The 21,088-nt window shown below is 42.8% G+C and overlaps 6 protein-coding genes across 6 annotated transcripts; 3 read left to right on the plus strand and 3 right to left on the minus strand.

The window, feature by feature from the left end:
* Positions 1-1,152: 1,152 nt before the first annotated feature.
* Bcarp8 lies at positions 1,153-4,258 on the minus strand. The gene is made up of 2 exons (XM_024695489.1): positions 3,800-4,258; positions 1,153-3,702 (listed from the first exon to the last, which is right to left on the minus strand). Exons 1-2 carry the CDS (start codon positions 4,108-4,110, stop codon positions 1,596-1,598), a joined length of 2,418 nt encoding a protein of 805 aa, XP_024551283.1. The 5' UTR covers positions 4,111-4,258; the 3' UTR covers positions 1,153-1,595.
* A 3,783-nt stretch (positions 4,259-8,041) lies between these two features.
* On the plus strand, positions 8,042-13,136 carry BCIN_10g02140 (hypothetical protein). Its single transcript, XM_024695490.1, has 2 exons — positions 8,042-11,764; positions 11,817-13,136. The coding sequence occupies exons 1-2, from the start codon at positions 8,578-8,580 to the stop codon at positions 12,671-12,673; spliced, it is 4,044 nt and encodes a 1,347-aa protein (XP_024551284.1). The 5' UTR covers positions 8,042-8,577; the 3' UTR covers positions 12,674-13,136.
* A 918-nt stretch (positions 13,137-14,054) lies between these two features.
* On the minus strand, positions 14,055-15,702 carry BCIN_10g02150 (hypothetical protein). Its single transcript, XM_001546209.2, has one exon. The coding sequence runs from the start codon at positions 15,449-15,451 to the stop codon at positions 14,372-14,374; it is 1,080 nt and encodes a 359-aa protein (XP_001546259.1). The 5' UTR covers positions 15,452-15,702; the 3' UTR covers positions 14,055-14,371.
* Positions 15,703-15,745: 43 nt separating this feature from the next.
* On the plus strand, positions 15,746-16,979 carry BCIN_10g02160 (hypothetical protein). The gene is made up of 3 exons (XM_024695491.1): positions 15,746-16,542; positions 16,597-16,855; positions 16,905-16,979. The coding sequence occupies exons 1-2, from the start codon at positions 16,250-16,252 to the stop codon at positions 16,811-16,813; spliced, it is 510 nt and encodes a 169-aa protein (XP_024551285.1). The 5' UTR covers positions 15,746-16,249; the 3' UTR covers positions 16,814-16,855; positions 16,905-16,979.
* Positions 16,710-17,391, minus strand: BCIN_10g02170 (hypothetical protein). Its single transcript, XM_024695492.1, has 3 exons — positions 17,324-17,391; positions 16,918-17,037; positions 16,710-16,864 (listed from the first exon to the last, which is right to left on the minus strand). Exons 1-3 carry the CDS (start codon positions 17,347-17,349, stop codon positions 16,834-16,836), a joined length of 177 nt encoding a protein of 58 aa, XP_024551286.1. The 5' UTR covers positions 17,350-17,391; the 3' UTR covers positions 16,710-16,833.
* A 1,243-nt stretch (positions 17,392-18,634) lies between these two features.
* BCIN_10g02180 (hypothetical protein) lies at positions 18,635-20,241 on the plus strand. Its single transcript, XM_001546211.2, has 2 exons — positions 18,635-19,267; positions 19,318-20,241. Exons 1-2 carry the CDS (start codon positions 19,042-19,044, stop codon positions 19,737-19,739), a joined length of 648 nt encoding a protein of 215 aa, XP_001546261.1. The 5' UTR covers positions 18,635-19,041; the 3' UTR covers positions 19,740-20,241.
* Positions 20,242-21,088: the final 847 nt, after the last annotated feature.

Raw genomic sequence — 21,088 nt, forward strand, 5'->3', positions numbered from 1 at the left:
TTATCTATCCATTCATCTTCCATCTTCCATATTTCTTTTTCATTCGTCGATTCATCTATCCATTCAACTTTCATGAATAGAAAGATAAAAAAGTGAAAAATGAAAATGGAAAAAAATAAAAACAAATACATATCCACTTACCCAAACCAGCATATGAAATTATGCATAAAATATATATAAAGATACAATATACCCATTCCAGACTCTTCGCCCAGCCCAGCCCAACTCAACTCATTATTACAAATATCCCCCTCTCCCTCTCCCCTTTCCCCTATCCCAACATACCATATACAATACACACCCAAACAGGCAGAAACCTCCCCCCCCCCATCCCTCCCTCAAATCCATTCTATAAACCAACCCCAATCCCATCACTTTTCCCATCCCCTTTCCCAAATTCCTCACTCCTCACTCCTCTCATCTCTCCCATCTCCCATCTCCCATCTCCCCTATCCTCTTTCTCCTTTCTCCTTTCCCATTTCCATTTTCCCCCTTTCCTACACACTATATTATATATATTATACAAATTATCCATAACATACGCCCCAGACCGAAAATGTCCTTTCCCAAAACCATTACTCCCAACTCCTCACTTCTTACTCCCCTCATCTCATTCCTCAAATCCTCAAATCCATCATATCCCTTTCCTCTTTTCCCACCTCCCTACAAACCATACACAATACACACTCATACCAAAAATCCCCTCAACTCACTCCTTATACCTCTCTCCCAACTTCCCAAATCCTCACTCCTCTCCCCTTCCCTCTCTCTCTCTCACTTATCCACTATCCCACGATCCCACTATCCCCAAATTCTCCCATCAAAATCAAAATCAGAATCAGAATTAAATATTTATATTATACTATATTATACTATAATACCACAAACCTCTAAATTATCATACTCATACTCCATCTTCACCTTCATCCCCACCCCCGTCCCCATCTATTCCTCTCCTCCTATTTTTTATTTTATTAATATATATATATATATATTTATTCATTCATCCATTCATTTATTCACAAAACAACAATCATATCAAAACCCAATCAATCACTTACTCACTCACTCACTCACCTCAACAAATAACCCACCTCAAATCTCAAATCTCACCAAAAACAACTACACTCCACTCACTATATCACATCAACTTGCAACCCAACCCAACCCAACCCATCTCATTCTATCCCGTCATCTCATCTCATCTCAATTCTCCTTTCCAAAAAAAAGCACATCATATCATATCATTCAGTATAATTTCCACTCTCCACTCCATAATATCTCATTTCATGAAGACTATCTAAAAACTCCCTATCCACCCACCCACCCATCCATCCATTTCATATGAAATTATATGAAATTCAATTTTTACCACCTCTCAACGCCTAGACACTATATCTACCATGAAACGCCATGCTCATCCATCCATGCATCCATCCATTCATTTATTATCTAATCATAAAATAAAATTCAACATTTCCCTCTCATCTCTTTCTTTTCCATCCCATCCCAGCCCATTCCATTCCATCAATCAATCACTCTACCCAATTAAATCCACGCAAGACTCCATCCCCATTACCGAAGTATCAAACCCCTCAATAGTGCCAAAGAATTTTCTGACTCAAAACCCTCGCACCCAGCATTTCAAATTCCTTTTGTCCAATCCAACTCTCGTGCATTTTCATTCTCGCAAAAACGCTCGCTCCCTTCCAAACCACCACTTGCCCATCCATTTCCCTCGGACTTGTACCTACCAAGATTCTGTCCGCCAAATCCGGTCTCTTTTTCTGAAGTCGATCTTCTAGGAACGGTCCGAAGCCAGGCGTTTTCGCACCACCGCCTATTAACATAATACCACCATAGAAATCTCGAGCTTTCTTATCATCATGTTTAGCAGCGTGAGTGATGGATGTTATGATCGCTGTATCTAAAGCAGAGATTGGTAGGACGGAATCTCGTTCGATGGCGAGATCTTTGGCCGTGCGGGCGTGAACATCGACAAACATGCCTGCGGGAGGTATGGGTGTTGTACCACTGTGAGTACCATTGGTACCATTTGTGGGACCAGGAGAACCGGCTGTATGTCCATTACTTCCAAAGACAAATGGAGCAGAAGCAGGAGTACTTGCACCCTCAGGAGCAGGCGAAGCTGCAGCGGATGTCACACTAGAATGTACTGCGTTATCTGGATCCATACGAAGTAGGTTAAATGGGTTGGGCTTCTCTTTCTGAGGTGTAGAGAAAGACATATCGGCCATCCCATTAGATATGAAATTGTTAGGATTATATCCATTTGCATTAGTTGCGATAGAAGGTTTAATGGCGGCCAGAATTGCAAGCTGAGCTGAAGATGTAGGGTCATCGGGTGTGTCGATATCATAAGCATTGTATGATCGATCCAAGAGCTTGCGACGACCGTTCAATTTATCACTATTATCAAAGATTGAAGGTTCGTAAAAGCCCATTGGAGCAAGAATAACCTCATCATATGTTTTGAAACCATATTTATGAGTAGGTTGATTTGGTGCGCGGAGATGAAAATTGTAAAGCTGGACAGATATCTCGGCTTGATTCATAGTGCAGTACTTAATCTTTAATTCCTCCGCGAGAAGAAAGTCGTAGCGTCGTTTAAGATTTATGTCGGCATACGGAAAGTGATCATAAAGCATCATTTTGATGAATGTTTCAGTAACATCATACCCTCCGTACTTGAGGTTGACTCGAGAATCCTCTATGCACATACCATCCTCTACACAGCAAATTGATGTCTTTTGTGCTCCAACATCAACTACACAAGCACTTGTATAACCGGCTCCAAATGTAGCAGCATGACTTTCTTGTACAAAGGCGACCTGTTTGAACTCAAAGCCTCGAAGGCACATATCCAGCATTTGCTCTAGATATTTCTTGTCGTAGAGATCCGGTACCACCATTACACAACTATATTGATCCCACTCACTACTTTTATTCAGACCAAGATCTCTTCTCATGGCCTGCTCAATGATCGTTTCGAAATCATCAAACATGGCTTCACGGACGCCATAATCATTCTCATGAAACCATCCATGCTGCATAGGCCAAAATAATCTGTATGGTGGGTCAGAATTGTCTGCTATTCTTTGTGCGTCGGGGCCCGTGAAAGTTGGCTTTGTCCCTTTGGCAGTATCCGTCCACTCCATTCGGAGTGGATCATTGTGTTCTGGAATTTTTTCTGGTTCCATACGGCGATTATAATTGACCACCAACTCTTTGGAATTCGGCAGCACCTTGCGCCTATTCGCACGCATGTCTACCTTTAAATCGGCACATTGTTTGTTATATTTCTTCGACCACTCATCTCCAAATTGCTGTTCTGGTGGAAGCTCGAAATTCTGGCGCTTGGGTCGAGGTTCGTATTCTTGAGATTCTGTGACGGGAAACCTTTCTGCAATTGCCATTATGACTGTTTTTGGGAGAGCATCATTGGCCAAACCAATGCGCAAATTTTGACTTCCAGGGTGGATGACGATAATCTTCGACGCAGCTAACTCATCGGTAACATCTGTATCTTCTTCATCTTCATCCATGGGTAGTGGTACATCGGCAGTTCCTGTGCGCGCAAGAGCTCTGTCTTTATTTTTGGCATCGCGAATAAGTTTCTCTTGGTTGGCTTCATTCTGCAGACGTGATGCGAGCAATTGATCATCGCGTTTTCCGAATTCTCTACAAATTACAAGTTAGTGGACGCTGCAAACTGAACGGTACGAAGTGGGAGAAATCCCAAATGCCGCGCAAGAAGCAAGAAAGTGAAGAGGCATACGTGTAATAATTCTTCTGATTGATTGGATAGGCTTCTGGCCAACTGGTTTGTTTCAACCCATTATCTGTTCGCTCTAGACCTTCTTCCCGCATCAACGTCCTTCCTGATTTCTTTCCGCCGGCCATCTCGATAGGATCGGAACCGAATCTGAATTTCTCGAAGTCGAGGCCTCCTTCGCGATGACAATGTGCACGGATGTGTGTTATGTGTGTAGCTCCAAGGCGATGTGATTCAAACGGCACAGTAGATGTTAATCGTAGGTTTGATGAAAGCGATGATTTTGGTGTAGCCTCATGGTTATCGTGAACCATAGCTCACGGCAATATGCTGGGCGGTGAAGTGATTGATGATAAAGCTCGCTGATTGGATATTACCCGAGAGACAAAGTAGTCTGGAGACAAAAGCTGGTCAGGTGATCAGTAAAATATGAAACTATTCCGACATTTACTTGAGCACAACGGGATGATAGATTACGATCTGCAACGTGGTGTTCAAATCCCTCGAAATCCAAATTCACTGTTTTATACTTTCAATACACTCTCCAAACTATATCTTACCGTCGTGTACTATTATTATCTACTGGAGGGAAGGAACATATGCACCCTTTCACTCGAGAGTCAAACGCCCCTCCCCAACATCAAGGGTCTGGATCAGAGAATCATGTGGTAACAATGAAACGTGGATTTCTCGAGGGCAGAAGATACATGATTCCTTGTGATATATAGAGTGTCCCGAAACGCTCTGTACAAAATCCTCCTCGTACGCTCTGAAACATGTCTATCTAGTTGTTCTTACTCGTGTTGTAAAAAATAGATAGTTCTAGATGAAGTTCGATATGTTTAGCCAGACGGTATCAACTGCTCAAACCCACACCCACGAGATCGAAATAATATATATCTTCATACTGTATGACTGAGGATTTTCCATGACTTGATGCTAAGAAAAGTATGTTGCTATTCTTCCTAATTATATGTATTCAACGAAGTGTGATTTATAGTCCAATATTCGAATCAACTATCACTCTAAGTCTCAAGCTGGGGGTTAGTACCAATACCAAGGTAGTCAGTCCCCTTTAACCCTACCGGAATTTGAAAGACAAGTACATGCAATCTTCAAGATTTCCACGCGTAGTTGATCAGATGATTGAGGATATACTTTGAGTCGTACCTGGTATACTTACTCCAACATCATATCATATACGTTGGATGTGCAAAGAATGAAAGATCTCAGCTGAGAATTTCAATGGTGCTGAATTCTAAAAAAAAACAAAAAGCAAAACAGCATCAACTCGAGAATTTCTTCAATACTGACGTACCGGATACATTGTCACTCCAATACTTCCAGCGTGAATTTAAACTGGCGTGATAATCGATCAAAGATCTTCGAGGAAGTATACTTGACAATGTATTGATGCATTTACTTATTCTCATTCGAAAGATTGAAGACCGTCTAGACGAATCTTGGGAGATATCTCAAACGTATGAATCAAAAGGAAAGGATTGCCCAAATCAAAATTAAGTGATTCTCTCGACAACACCATGTGAATGAAGCAAAGCAAGATCTCAAATCTAGAAGATCTTTATGTAACAAGATATGCAAAAGCTTTGATGACTGTCGAACAAACAATTAGATGATCAGCACAAGCATTTGACGTTGTGTACTTTGGATTCGTGCTCGTAGTTGTGGAACACGTATGTTTTTGTATGAAATATAGAGTGAAGATAGGAGAGAGCATCTTCTACAAGCCTTCTAGAATCCCTAAACGCCCACTCTTCTAGCATTCCACCGTTCACTCCACCTAGATAGCAATTTTATATAGCTTGCCACGCTTGCCTGCTTGCATAATCTTGCAACGCGGTCGGTGGCTAAACATACACCCAAAGCCCCGAAGTCCGTTCGTCCAAACAAGGACAGCAGATCGTTCACCAATCGTATCCATTTCCGAAAGCCAAGACACGGAGTCGATGTCTCCCGTCTCCGGATCCCACAGTCTACCCAGTCTAAAGCTCCATATGGACATAGACATGCGCGGTACGAGAAAGGCTTCAATGGATCCAAACTTCCTTCCTAGTTTCCTTAGTGGGGTAACTGAGATGAGACAGGGGCGGTTGTTTTAACATTGGCTCCCTAAGTACTAAGGATTCTGGAAGAGGAGTTCGCTACGAGGTTCCCAAGGTTAGTCTCTAGATTGCCTAGATATTGAATTTCGATCAAAAGTTTGAATCCAGAGGAGTTTGGTGAGATCAGTTGGTGATATCGGGACCGACTGTCTATCAAATGGAGAATTATCGAATTGGGTTGAGCTGAGATGATTCTGAAATGGCTGGATTGGGTGATGTTATGCGCACGTAAAATATGGATGATCGGATAAACTGGCTGCCCCATGCCTTTATTGCTGTGAAGGAATGCGACGTTGATGTTCGCATGGCATGGTGACGATGATGATGTGAAGTGCCAACGAACTGTCCAATAGAAGATCGCATCCGTATCACTTGACTCATACCGATTGCGTGGAGAAGAAAATATGCACGTTGTTTCTATCCTGTCAAAAGTCGTGTTTCTTTCCGAAGATGCATGAAATTGTGGTCGAACGCTTGGTGTTACCATTGAAAAGCCATAAAAGGAATGGATTGCGCTGACACGGGATCTTCAGTGGATGGAAGGACGGGAGAAAAGCAACGGATATAAAAAAGATACTAACGGAGGATGGCCGCGGACGGACGTAGAGACGGACGTTCCAAATTTTGACCTTTTGACAGGATCGACTACTGTGGTTGAAGAAAGATTGCGGCATCATACGAGGGTGTGTACTTGCTAACAGGTAACGAAAGGAGGGGGATAGAGAGGCCAAAGTCAATCATGTTCAACATCCATCGTTGCATGTCCCAAGGTCCAAGTTCAAACCGACATGGCCATCAATAGCCGCATCTGTATGCGTATCTCACGTTTGAGTTGGCTGGCTCGGATTCTCTCGTTCTCTTACTCAGATTGGTTGGTTGGGTTTGGACTCGGACTCTCATTCCCTCTTAGCCAAATCTTAACAACCAAGCACGAAAAAAGGTGAGTTGACGATGTTGACGAGGGCGACGAGGTTGAGGAAGGTTAAGCATTTCAATCCGAAGAACCTTGTGCGCAGAAATGGAAATTGTGCACCGACATCACATCACATCTTTACTTTGAGTCGTGAGGGGAAACAAGATACAGATATACGAGGGATACGAGGGTTACGAGGGTTACGAGGGTTACGACGATAGAAACACTCACTGATACAGCAATCTCCAATTTTGAAGGGTAAGCAGATGGTGGCGTTTCAAAGGGTAGGTGGTCGGTGGTTTCGATATGAATAGATGAATGGACGACTAGACGATTAGATGATTAGATAGATGATCAGATATCTAATATTATGGTGAGGATTGCAAAATTGGGTTTATTACTGGTGAAACAAAAGAGAGATACAAATTGATACTGAGTAGAGAGGGAGGTAGTGGGTAGTGGGTAGTGGGCAGTGGGCAGTGGGTAGTAGGGAGTAGCTCAGTAGAGACCTCGATAGGTAAGACGAGGCAAGAAGAGGCAAGCGGTGCTATTCAACGTTCTCACACGCATGTCTTTGATATTGTACGATATAATGTACGATGGACGGTGTACGCTGGACGATGCACAATGCACGATATACTCCAGGCTTGTATAAAGCATTCATCGTATTCGTATATGCCTCTGTAGCGGTAGATGGATCAATGGTAATCAATAGTATATGTACCATCCATCATCCATCATCTATCATACTTTCTTCCATCATACTTTCTTGCGATCATCATGCTTTCGACCATCATACTATTATGGCTGTGACTGTGACTATGATCCATACTTCCTGCTACCAACATCGGGTCCTTCCTAATGTCCGTCTTTTCTGGAGAACATCGACGGAGCATGAAACAATAAGCGAACGAGCCAGCCAGTAGATGGGTAGATGAGTAGATGACTAGATTACTAGATTGCTGGATTACTAGAGGACTAGACTCCTGGGTAATCTACGATGCACATGCCTAAATTCCTCCTCCTAACCTATCTAGGCATAATTCCACGTTTGCCTTGATATGTACGATTTACGATAAATGTATAATTTCAGAGCAATATTGCAATATTGTGTTATATTGTGGTATTATGGCAAGGTATTATCGTATCATTCGTATATTGCATTTAGCCCCCCCCCGCTCCCCTTCCTTCCCCTTCCTTCCCATCCCAGTCACCGACCTAGTCATAAACGGGATATTGAATCGCCCGCGCCTCGGGATTTTACTCTCCCGTTTGAAAGTTATGAAATTATTTCCTACCTACTGCCCGCCATATCGATCAAATAGGAAAATACAGATTGGGATGGAATATAATATAATCAACCTTCCCGTCTGCTCGACATTTCTTTTCTTAAGTTCGACTTCGTTTCCATTTTGTACTTATTAATCGGTTCGAACATCTAGTACTGATCAAAGTTTTTTCTAATAATACTCTCTTCGAAAACTTACTCACCTTTTTAATTTAATAACATCCAAGTTCCTCGCATACTTCACTCGGAAGCCTCGACTACAGTCTGCAGTCTACTGTCCATATATTGAATCTTTCTCGGCCATCGATACATGAAAGAAGAATCGTTACAACAATAAACTACTAGGGTCGCATACAGCACCAGCAGATTACATACATCTTCGACATATTCTCCCTCGCATCACCCGCAGATAGTGTCGCCTTCTACGAATACCTAAACTCTATCCAAGCCGCCAATCATGGCTGGCGAACTGTCAGAGAAGCCCCAGTCCGCGGGGTCGGGAAGTGCGTCCTCCAGTAATGGAGGCTCATCCATATCGGAACTCGATTCCACACACAATCAAAAGGTTGGAGGAGGCGAAAAGGTCTTGCCAACGGATGAGAACAATCTGTCGAAATTAGATACAAATATTATCAAGGTAGCACCCAATAAGGATGAGGATCTTTACGCACATCTACCTCCTCACGAGGCCGCAATATTAAAACGGCAAGTGGAGTTGCCAGAATTATCCTCGGGCGTGGGGAATTTATATCGCTACTCGACCACAAATGATCTCATTATTATGGTCATCAGCGCCATCTGCAGTATTGCGGCGGGAGCTGCATTACCTTTGATGACGGTTATCTTCGGTCAATTGGCGGGAACCTTTGCAGATTACTTTGCAGGTGAATCCACGAGAGCTAGTTTCGATCATACCATTAACCACATGGTTCTCTACTTCATCTACCTAGCTATCGCCGAGTTCACCACCATCTACATCTCTACAGTCGGTTTCATTTATGTTGGAGAACACATCAGTGGAAAGATCAGAGCACAGTACTTGGCGGCTTGCCTACGCATGAACATTGGTTTCTACGATAAGCTGGGAAGCGGCGAAATTACTACAAGAATCACAGCTGATACCAATTTGGTTCAAGATGGTATCTCCGAAAAGGTTGGCTTGACGATCAATGCCTTGGCTACCTTCTTCACAGCTTTTGTGATTGGTTTCATCAAATCATGGAAATTGACGCTGATTCTCACTTCCACTGTTGCAGCTATCACCCTTATCATGGGAGGAGGTTCCAGGTGGATTGTCAAGTACAGCAAACAATCTCTCGGGTCCTATGCTACCGGGGGTTCTATCGCAGAAGAGGTCATTTCATCTATCAGAAATGCCACTGCCTTTGGTACTCAAGATAAACTCGCCCGTCAATATGACAAACATCTCGCCGAGGCTGAAAAATATGGATACAAAACCAAGTTCACTTTGGCTATCATGGTCGGAGGCATGTTTCTAGTCATCTACCTTAATTACGGTCTAGCCTTCTGGATGGGTTCCAGATTCCTCGTCAAGGGAGAAATGAGTCTTTCCAACATTCTCACGATTTTGATGTCTATCATGATTGGAGCTTTTGCTTTTGGAAATGTTGCTCCTAATGCCCAGGCTTTCACTACTGCTATTTCCGCCGCCGCCAAGATCTTCAACACCATCGATCGTGTTTCTCCCTTGGATCCAACCTCTACTGAAGGTATCAAGCTCGATCATGTCGAAGGAACTGTCGAATTGAAAAACATCAAGCACATTTATCCATCCAGACCTGAGGTCACAATCATGAACGATGTCAGTTTGGTTATCCCTGCTGGTAAAATGACAGCTCTTGTCGGTGCATCTGGGTCTGGAAAAAGTACTATCGTGGGTTTGGTGGAGAGATTCTACGATCCCGTTGGTGGCCAGGTTTTGATTGATGGACATGATGTTAGTACTTTGAATTTGCGATGGTTGCGACAACAAATTTCCTTGGTCAGCCAAGAACCTACATTGTTTGGAACAAGTATCTTTGAAAACATTCGACATGGACTTATCGGAACCAAATTCGAACACGAGAACGAAGAACGTCAAAGAGAATTGGTTATTGAAGCTTCCAAGATGGCCAATGCCCATGACTTTGTCAGTGCGTTACCAGAAGGGTACGAGACAAATGTCGGTGAGAGAGCTAGTTTACTTTCTGGAGGTCAAAAGCAACGTATTGCCATTGCGAGAGCTATGGTTAGCGACCCAAAGATCCTCCTACTCGATGAAGCTACTTCTGCTCTTGACACAAAATCCGAAGGTGTTGTACAAGCCGCTCTTGAAGTCGCCGCTGAAGGACGAACCACTATTACCATTGCTCACAGACTCTCCACCATCAAGGATGCTGACAATATTGTTGTCATGACTGAAGGACGCATCGTTGAACAAGGAACCCATAACGATTTACTTGCTCAACAAGGTGCTTACTATAGATTGATCGAAGCGCAAAAGATTGCTGAAACCAAAGAAATGTCTGCTGAAGAGCAGGCAGAGATTGACGCCAAGGATGACCAACTCGTGCGCAAAATGTCTAACAAGGTCGGAGGAATCGAATACACTGAGGATCCGGATGACAAGAATATTCTCAATAAGTTAATGCGAACATTGACAGAAAAATCTCAGTCCTCTCTCGCACTTCAAGGCAAGATTTCCCCATCTGAACAACATGATTCATTATGGACGTTGATTAAGTTGATCGCTTCGTTCAACAAAACTGAATGGAAATTGATGTTGGTCGGTTTATTCTTTTCCATCATCTGCGGTGGAGGTAACCCAACTCAAGCCGTGTTTTTCGCCAAGAACATCATTTCGCTCTCCCTTCCCGTTATTCCTGCCAATTTCCATAAAATCAGACACGATGTCGATTTCTGGGCTTTGATGTACCTCATGCTGGCATTTGTTCAATTCATTGCATTCTGTGGTCAGGGTATTGCTTTTGCTTTCTGTTCGGAGCGACTCATCCACAGAGTCCGTGACCGTGCTTTCCGTACCATGCTTCGCCAGGATATTCAATACTTTGACCGGGAAGAACATACTGCAGGTGCTCTCACATCATTCTTGAGTACTGAAACGACCCACGTTGCAGGTTTATCTGGTGTCACATTGGGTACGCTCTTGACAGTCATTACAACCCTTATCGCCGCATGCGCGCTCTCTCTCGCCATTGCCTGGAAGTTGGCACTGGTATGTATCGCCACCATTCCGGTTTTGCTTGGTTGTGGTTTCTTCAGATTCTGGCTCTTGGCTAGATTCCAACAAAGAGCGAAGAAGGCATATGAGAAGAGTGCCAGTTATGCCTGTGAAGCTACTGGTGCTATTCGAACAGTTGCATCCTTGACTAGAGAAGATGATGTTCTCGCTCACTATACCGAATCCCTCAAGGCTCAAGAACAAAAGAGTTTGAGATCAATTTTGAAGTCTTCATTACTTTATGCTGCATCTCAATCTTTGATGTTCCTCTGTGTTGCACTTGGATTTTGGTATGGTGGTCAACGCATTGCCAACAAGGAATACACTATGTTTCAATTCTTCGTTTGTTTCTCGGCTGTCGTCTTTGGTGCTCAATCTGCTGGTACCATCTTTTCCTTTGCACGTAAGTCATTCTATCTATCTATCATCTGAAGTATCATGCTAACAAAATCTAGCGGACATGGGCAAAGCCAAACAAGCCGCCCAGGAACTCAAGATTCTCTTTGATCTCAAACCCACTATTGACTCTTGGTCTGAGGATGGAGAGCGTATGGAGTCCATGGAAGGATACGTTGAGTTCCGCGACGTTCATTTCCGCTACCCCACTCGTCCAGAACAGCCAGTCCTTCGTGGTCTTGACCTCCAAGTCAAGCCTGGACAATACGTTGCCTTGGTTGGTGCCTCCGGTTGCGGTAAATCCACCACTATCGCTCTTCTCGAACGTTTCTATGATCCTCTCGTTGGCGGTATCTATGTCGATGGCAAAGAAATTTCCACTTTGAATATCAAGGATTACCGCTCGCACATCGCTCTCGTATCTCAGGAACCCACCCTTTACCAAGGCACAATTCGTGAGAATATGCTTCTTGGAGCCGATCGCGAAGATGTTCCTGACTCCGAAATCGAGTTCGCATGTCGTGAAGCTAATATCTACGATTTCATCATGTCACTTCCAGAGGGATTTTCTACAATTGTCGGTTCTAAAGGTAGCATGTTGTCTGGTGGTCAGAAACAAAGAATCGCTATCGCTCGTGCTTTACTTCGTGATCCTAAAATATTGTTGTTGGATGAGGCTACAAGTGCTTTGGATTCGGAGAGTGAACATGTTGTGCAAGCAGCATTGGATAAGGCGGCAAAGGGAAGAACTACAATCGCTGTTGCGCATAGATTGAGTACAATTCAAAAGGCGGATTGTATCTATGTTTTCGATCAAGGAAGAGTTGTGGAGAGTGGAACACATTCAGAACTTATTCACAAGGGAGGCAGATACTCGGAGTTGGTCAACTTGCAGAGTTTGGGAAGACATAAGTAAAGAAATGACGGGACTTTGGGGAAGAAAGGGAATGTTTGATATGGAAAGGGATTTGAACTTTTTGAAAATGCATATTAATGGTTACGAATGTGACCAGCGTTACGCAGAGATACCTCATGGGAGTTTCACGTCTATTTTTCGCTTTCTAGTGCGGTCATGAGACCATAGAGAGAAAAGGGTTTTTTTGGCAATGCCAGGGCGTTTTTGGGGGTGGGGCAGATGATTATATTAGGCTTGAGCTTCATGGCTTAATATAAGATGGGATTGGAATTTGACTGGATTTGGAGATGATTCATAGGGAAAAAGAGATGATTAGAAGCATGGATTTATTGATTCATGATGGGATTTGATGGAATGTGGTGGGGTTAGAAATGCATCTCATGATATTACACTACTCACCACCTTTTTTTTATAGTATAGAATAGAATCAAAGTACAATATTTTCTCTTTATAAATTGGTTCATGCGTATGATTTTGTGATTGAGGCTTGGTGATGAGGGGAGATTGTGGGGCTGGGAGATGGGAGATGTAAAGGGGAGGATGAGAAGAGGAGGGTGAGTGAGATAGAGATGGAATGTAGAGAAAGTTCGTGAGAGAAAAAAATTGTTTAATGTTTATATTTTTTTGGTGTGGGTGAAATATTTGTACAGTTTCCTATCTAGTAGAAATTGAGATGTGGTGTGTATTTTGATCTCTTGTTTCTTGTTTGTTTTATGAAGGGAAGGGAGAGAGGAGGAAGGAGGGAGGAGGAAGGGGTGGTGGATAGGAGAGGAAAGGAGAGGAAAGGAGAGGAGAGGAAAGGAGAGGAGAGGAAAGGAGAGGAGAGGAAAGGAAAGGGGGGGTGTGTGTATGTATGTCTGTGTATGTGTGTGTGAAGTGGAGTGGAGTAGATTTTACTGTTTGGTATTTAAATGATGAGTGGGTGAGTGAGTGAGTAAAGGAGAAAAGGAGTATGTAGAAGGTAAAGAGTAAAATCTATATCTATCTATCTATCTATTTATTTATTTATTTATTTATTTATTTATTTATTTATCTAATCACTTGTTCCATGCTCGCTAGATGATATTGGATATTGGATATTGGATATTGGATATTGGATATCAGATTGAATTTCGAAATGACTTACGTACGGGTTACGATCAATAATACGCTGATCCCCTCCCTCCCGTCTCTCAAATGATAGGTAGATAGTTAGTTAGATAGATAGATAAACAGTAAATTTACTCATTCAGTTAGTTATCTCATACTTACTTCGCTCAGAATGTACATTCCATCAATCATGCAATACCTCAATACCTCAATGGCTCAATAAAAAAAGAAAAACTTCTCACATCGAGAGAAATCTCATTAATATCCATCCATGTAGATCAAACTACCAAACTGTAGAGGATTCAAAGTTAGATGGATCCATTGTGTCTACCAAAATCTCAAGACGATAGAACTTATTGGCCCAAGAATTACACAACATATTATTCAAGCGGGCTCCAGGTATCCAGCTGGTAGCTCACAAGTTATCACACTAATCCCACTTCAAATCTCGAATCCCGTTCAAATCACTATATACAAGAACCATGGTCTTCTCCAATCTTTCCCCAATCCTACACCTTACTTCAAATCCTCAAGATCCCCAAGACCTTTCTCCCCAAATTCTCCTGCTTCCCAGCCCCAGCCCTTCTTTATATTCCCCAACCTCTACCATTATTTCCCCCCATTCCCCTCACCCCCTTTCCTCCAAAACTTTTTCCAGATCTCAAAATTAACTCTATCCCTCTCCTCCATCCTCTCCATTCTCTCCATAGCTCTCCTTACCTCCTCCACTTCCCTGACAAATATCATCGTATGTCTTTTCTGCACACCCATTCCCGCTTTTATTTTTCCTTCATATGTATATGGAGTAGTATTCGTTCTTTTGATTTCCGCTCTTTCTCTTGTTGTTAATCCGATTGCATTTTCCTCGTCGTATGGTTTGTTTCCTCTGCGATCCATTGATTGAGATACATGAGGTGAATGAAATGGATTGGAAGGATTATAAGTGTCAGGAATCGGATTTTCTTGTCCATCATCCGTATAAATCGATTCCTCATACATTGAATACCATTCACTTTCCCCCTCATCAGCCCATTTTCCAACTCCCATGTCCGGTCTAATTACTCGATTATATTCACTCCCCCTCTCTTGCCTCGCAGGCCCCGCAGACGTCACCATCGATCTCAAAGATTTTTCATCCCACCCTCTCCCACCCCCAATAAAACTCTTTGCATACCCTTCTTCCTCATCTTTACCCCATCCCACCCCACTATCAAAAGACATACTCCTCGAGTACCTCGACTCCGAATATCCCGAAAAGTCACTCCTCCTATTACTCGCTCCAATATTCTTTGAAAAATACGCCGGATCAGGTATTGTAGGTAACGGTTTCGTATCTAATTTCATATTAAATTGAGAGTGGTGTTGCGAAGAGTTAGGTTTTGGTCTCCCATTTAGTTTCAGAAATTTATTCCTCCGTATCGATTTCTGAATACGGGAAGAAAGGAGGAGGATGTCGGTTAGAGCTATTATGAGAAAGATGGAGACAGCAACTGCGGCTAGTATGCCGATGATATAGCCTGGGTCCAAACCTCTTGCTGGGGAGGCAATGAGATGAGGTTCAAGACCGGAAGAATTTGTAGATGACGATGTGGAGGGGACATTATTACTACTTCTCGTTCCATCATTATCTGAAGATTGAGGTATGCCAAACGGACTATCCTGGCTCTGATCTTCGTCTCTTTTATACATGTTGCTTTTAGATGAATTAAGGGAAATCTATATCCTCCAACTAGCATCGCAGAAAGAAAACATTAGAAAGTCGATGTTATTAGCTAGCCCATCAAGGGCGCTTTAGGAAGTGAACAAAAGAAGGAAAGATTAAGTGAAGAAACAGATACAAAGGTCAAGAAATCAATGATTAGACCGACAATAACAGACAAACTTATCAATTCGCTCCATACTCTCACTTCTTACCCTATCCGTCAGTGCTTACGAGAAGCAAAGTAAAAATATAACACTCTCGCCAATTACACAAACCATAATGCAATTTTACCATTCAACATTCCACGTAAGAAGTCTTTAATGCAATTCTATATAGTAGTTCGTTATGGGACGAAAATATACTATTCAAACAATAAACGAAACATATCATGAGAGAGATCGGAAATTTTGTATCTGACAGGTGCATTTTAATTCGTCTTTTAAAGCTTTGGCATGAATACATGAGATGCCAAACTGTTTGAAGAGGAGCTTGCCCCTCAGAAGTCATCGAGCGGACCATGCACCGGAATGCACAGACTCCGTCCTATCCGCTCTCTCAGCAAATGGAAGGGGCCCAAAGATCAAAACGACTGTGCACTATCATGCAATAAGTAATAATACCATGCTACTATACTGTGTAGCTACAGACACGATGAGTTTCGAAGCATCCGTGTTTTGTAGGCGAGACCTAGGTGTGGTGAAAACTTTGTCAGGGTAGCTTTTCACCATCCGCACAAGAATAATTGCTTATCAATCCTGGAACTTATTTAGATAACGACCCTCTCGATGTCTCTTTGCGACAATTTCATGCCAAAATTTGACAATAATCGAGATATGCCTAATAGACCGTCCTTCCAATTTCGTCCCGCGCGTTCAAATCAGTCCAGTTGTTCAAATCAATGCAATCGATATGAATCAACTACCAACGACGGCGCGCGACACGACTTGAGCATGAGATCTACCGTAGATACGAACCTCACGAGAGACTCTTCTGTTAGCAATGAAATAATTATGCAGAGAAAGATATCACAAAAGAACAAATTTTTCAAGCAATATGGTATTGTACCATACTCTGCAAGGTATATACAACAACATATATATCGAAGCAAAGATAGAACGCTAACAATATAAAGCACTGAGAAGAACGAGGAAAACAGTATGACATGGCGAAGTCAGCCAATAAAAAAAGGAACAGCGTGGTTCAAGGGAATGAGGAAGAGCAGACCCGTTGATAGCCTTGTTACTCTGAAAGACTCTTCCATTGGATTGCTCCGTTCTGGTCGTGAATCTCCTCGCGGATACGCAAAGATGTTCAATGGGGATGTTTCGAAATCAAGTATAGAACAATAAAGTGGCTAGCTGAGTCGAAATCAAACCCGCCCGAGCAGTAATGTTTGTATGCTGACCTAGCATCAACTATATCGTCACTAACAGAGTACAGGAGGATGCCGCACATCTGATTCGTGATAGTATATTCCGAATCTCGATAGAATTGACACTTGCTTTTTTGATTCCAGGAGTTCGGCGATTTGTTTATTTCAACTGATTTGCGATTTATTTGCTTCGTCTGACAACTGGCGAGGTGGACGAAGGTTAGACAGATAGAACTAGGAGAATAATAATTGACTAGAATGATCGAAGTAAGATGTCGGGAATTTTCAAAACCACTGCAATTTCAAAGCCACAAGTGCCCGAGCTTTGAGACGTACCGATGGTGGAACGTCTAATAGTTTGTTCAAAATTCAAACATAGTGAGTTGTCTGTGCAACTACAGTGTTTGAGAATTGAAAGTTACAGATGATTGATTTTTTGCGAAACGATCAATTCGTACTGGAAAATTCCAAAATAAAATCGACTAACATGTGAAAGCAACTCAAGGTCGTCATTCCAATATCATGCTTCCTCGCGCAGGTTGCTCGGGCTTCTCCGTAAAGCCTGGAACTATTTCGGTCAGCTAACACAGATTGTAACCGTAGATCGGGTAAAAGCAGTGTAACAACTCATTGTGCGCGACCGTATTGGACGAAAACTCGTATGCTCTTTTCATCCAAGATTAACTTTTTTCTAGGAATCACAACCGACGTTAAAGTTGAATGCCATGGGATGTAAATTAATACTATTGAGAAGTTGACAAATTATCGTAGATCTCAGTTGCAATTATATAATAGAAACTAAAAGGTCTTATGACACCTTCTTGATTCGATAAGAATTTCTTTGAATCTACGTGTAGCAACTAGGATGAGTTCCGATTCGATTTCTGAAAATGAAGATTTGATTCGTGAATAGAAATTACCATGATATGTCAGGACTCCAGCACAGGGTTTTCATTAGGAATCTGTTGGTCGTTCCAAAAGTGTACACTTGCACAGACTTAGGAGGGCCGATTAATTGTTGGTGGTGGTGAATCTTTTGCGTCAATTTAATTTGTCAAACAACATTGAGGGGGTTTACTTTCAGTCTCTTTTGTCCTTGCCAGCTTCAACAAGACTCTTGTATGTGTATGTACGCTGTGAAGCCTTGCTTCAAAGGAAAATATAATGTCAAACTTTGGTATTCGGATGACTGCATGCATTCGGAAAATATTTTGCTACCAAAATGCTGCGAGGGGGAATTAGGGGAAACTTTTCTCAAGAGAAGTAAAGCAATAGCTCAAATTCGGAACTTCGGTAGGGAAAAGTGTCCCAGAAGCTTTAGTGGCTCGAGTGACAACTTCTTACTTGTAAGTAAGATCAGATGTCAAAAAGATATCTTCCTCGGTATCGGAAGAAATTTGCCGATATGGTTAGTATAGTGTGCGGAGTAGTGTAGTATAGGTTGGTTGGCGTATTACCCCGGACTGTGCATAATCATCCTTGTCATACCCCAGAATCTCGAGACTTTACCCCAATCAGATTGAATCCAATAAATATTCCCGCCTCTAGATTTTTCGCAGTATAATAAGAGGAATACGAACTTCTAGTATTGGCCACAGTCAGAATAGTTGAAATGGTAGGTGCCATTGGAAGACTCTTTCGGTAGTAAGTGTTAGTAATGTTGTTCCTGCATCACAATGAGAGGTTACCTCTTAAAGTTGACTGACCCATAAGAGCCATATCCAATCACTGCCACATATTGCCCTAAGTATGTAACACACTTGCCATATACTTAGTGGACATGTAGGACATCTCTCTTGCCGTAATTCAAGCTCTCTGTGAGCTTGTTGATCCTGCTTTTTCGATCGAACAGCGTTCTCCGCGCAAGTGGCCGGGTTTCTCCAAGCTGACTCGATACCCTGTTTGTCGCTCGTTGGCACCATTGACGGGTATTGTTACGAAATAGGAAACGAGTTGTTGGTTGTCCCTTGGCTGATCATTTACTACAGAATGTGGAGTAATTAGACATAATGGAATATCTTCCTAAATTGACTCTCGTATTAGTCTTGTTCACAGATATATAAGTGTGTTCATCTGCAGCTCTGGGTGACTTACTCCTCCAACCGTCTTTCAAAATCAGACATCAAAACTCTCTGTATATCATCGATCATTTTTGTTGCCAATCACTCGTTTTAAGGCAATCCTTATACTCAAATAACCATCAAAATGCAATTCACCATCGTCTCAGTCTTGGCTCTTGCCAGCTTGGCTCTTGCTCAAGACAGCGGAATTCCAAGTTGCGCACAACCTTGTATTGACGATGCAGCTAAATCAGAGACCACCTGTGGAGCTACCGATAAAGCCTGCCAATGTCTACCCGACAATGTCTCGAAAATTCAAACCGCTGCTACAACCTGTGTCATTAAGGAGTGTGGTATCACCGTCGCTTTGAGTAAGTGGTATATTCTGATCTTCAAATCGATCAAACTGACTCCAGTTTAGCCGTTCCGGATGCCGCTGCTAAGGAATGTGCTTCTCTCCCTGCCTCATCCGCTGCACCAGCTTCTACTAGCTCTGCTAGCGCTGCTCCATCTTCTGCTGTCGAATCCAGCAGCTCTGCTGCCGCTCCTTCTTCATCTGCTGCCGAGTCGTCACCTGTGGTCTCTTCTACCGCCGCCTCTACTCTTGTCTCTTCTACCGCCGCCTCTACTCCCGTCTCTTCTACCGCCACCCCCACTCCCGTCTCTTCTGTTGCCGCCACCACAATCACTTCGGGCGTAGCTGCACCAACTGGCTCCAACGCTACAGCTACCGGTCCATCGCCTACCTCATCGACTGCCCCATTCACTGGCGCTGGAGCTCAAGTTAAAGCTAGCTTTGCAGGCGCCCTTGTCCTCGGTGTCGTCGCTGCCCTTGCCTTCTAAGCAATCGGACGAATGATAAGGATATGAAGGTTGTAATAATGATGGAATGTTAAGGTTTGGACGGCTTTGAAAGTTTGGAAAAGGAACTGAAGCTGGAAGCTGGAAAAGTAAATGAACTTGATGTGTATGACCGCCGGGTATTAAAATTAATTCTTCACACTAAATATTGTAATGGCTTACCATTTTAACTTTACCATGAAATCAATGCATATGAAAATAACTGCGTCTTATTGTGCATCCTGCAATGTGATGAAAGAAACGAAACGAAGTGTAAAAGAAGCAAGTGAGTCTCAGAGATGGGGGTCCCTATGGGCTTTATGTATTTCTGCGTCGAGGTCCAGATATCAATCACGCAAGAAACTATATCGATGGCGATAACGTCGCGTTATCGCTCAAGGGGGGGATCCCCTTCGGGATTCGCATATCCATTTCAGAGCCTCGATGTTTCCTGCGACGAGATCAATTCTTTTCGGCGGGAGCAGTCGAAAATGCAATATTGCCATCTTGGAGCCCCTCGATGCTTGCTTCGGTGATACAAAATGGAAAACGATGTGAAGATAAGGAGGATAAGGTATTACTGCGCTAGGCCCAATGAAGCTTTAGTGGGCAATCACCTGTTTACTCATTCACCCGTGATTTTTATGATTTGTTTGCTGTGAGGTGCCGGAGAAATCGAAATATTGATCCAAGCAAAATGAAAACAGTAGACTGCTTCATAGCAACTACCCTTATTGTGAAGTACACTTGTCTCCCCTTCATCGCCGAGAAGGCGTCAAAGCGACGGGACGATCAATGCTACACTTAATGAACAGCAGAATAAGAGTCTGCTTTCTCCTCGTCGGCCAACTCCGTGCAGACCTCGATTGATCGTTATAGAAGCTGATCTTGGATCAATAAGCAGAAACTCTGTTGTGGCAGGGTCTTTGATGACCGGAGTTGCTCCAACGTATATCTACGATCATTCCCAATATACATTCGAAAGAAACGAATTCGTTCTGTCTCTAGAGCGATGCGTCGACATATTCGGCAACCTTAGAAGCTCCGCTAGCAGAAGCTTGATTTCAGGGTCTCCTGTTGTTTGGCTCATAAATCTACAGAAGGATGAGGTAATTCTTGAAGAGACAGAAGTCAGGCGTCTTCAGATATCATCTTTTTGGACTTTTGGTGCCTTTGAAAATACTATCAAGCGGATCATAATACAAGAGAAGTGAGAACCAAGTGGCTTTGATCTATGGCTTAAGCTTTTCCCATGAATGTTAAATATGCTCAGATATAGCTTATACCTTCTCCTCAACCTCTGTCAATCGCCTCTCTCTCTCTATTTCTTTTTATCACATAAGATGTTAGCC

Source organism: Botrytis cinerea, chromosome 10 (genome assembly GCF_000143535.2).
Source record: "Botrytis cinerea B05.10 chromosome 10, complete sequence".
Lineage (NCBI taxonomy): Eukaryota > Fungi > Ascomycota > Leotiomycetes > Helotiales > Sclerotiniaceae > Botrytis > Botrytis cinerea.

Coding starts and splice junctions, on each gene's coding strand:
- Bcarp8 (XM_024695489.1), bottom strand. CDS start 4,110: ATGGTTCACGATAACCATGAGGCTACACCAAAATCATCGCTTTCATCA. Junction 3,703..3,799: donor AATCAGAAGAATTATTACAC/GTATGCCTCTTC, acceptor TGTAATTTGTAG/AGAATTCGGAAAACGCGATG.
- BCIN_10g02140 (XM_024695490.1), top strand. CDS start 8,578: ATGGCTGGCGAACTGTCAGAGAAGCCCCAGTCCGCGGGGTCGGGAAGT. Junction 11,765..11,816: donor TACCATCTTTTCCTTTGCAC/GTAAGTCATTCT, acceptor AACAAAATCTAG/CGGACATGGGCAAAGCCAAA.
- BCIN_10g02150 (XM_001546209.2), bottom strand. CDS start 15,451: ATGTATAAAAGAGACGAAGATCAGAGCCAGGATAGTCCGTTTGGCATA.
- BCIN_10g02160 (XM_024695491.1), top strand. CDS start 16,250: ATGTCTCTTTGCGACAATTTCATGCCAAAATTTGACAATAATCGAGAT. Junction 16,543..16,596: donor ATTGTACCATACTCTGCAAG/GTATATACAACA, acceptor AACAATATAAAG/CACTGAGAAGAACGAGGAAA.
- BCIN_10g02170 (XM_024695492.1), bottom strand. CDS start 17,349: ATGACGACCTTGAGTTGCTTTCACAT. Junction 17,038..17,323: donor ACCTTGAGTTGCTTTCACAT/GTTAGTCGATTT, acceptor CCACCTCGCCAG/TTGTCAGACGAAGCAAATAA. Junction 16,865..16,917: donor TATACTATCACGAATCAGAT/GTGCGGCATCCT, acceptor ATGCTAGGTCAG/CATACAAACATTACTGCTCG.
- BCIN_10g02180 (XM_001546211.2), top strand. CDS start 19,042: ATGCAATTCACCATCGTCTCAGTCTTGGCTCTTGCCAGCTTGGCTCTT. Junction 19,268..19,317: donor TGGTATCACCGTCGCTTTGA/GTAAGTGGTATA, acceptor ACTCCAGTTTAG/CCGTTCCGGATGCCGCTGCT.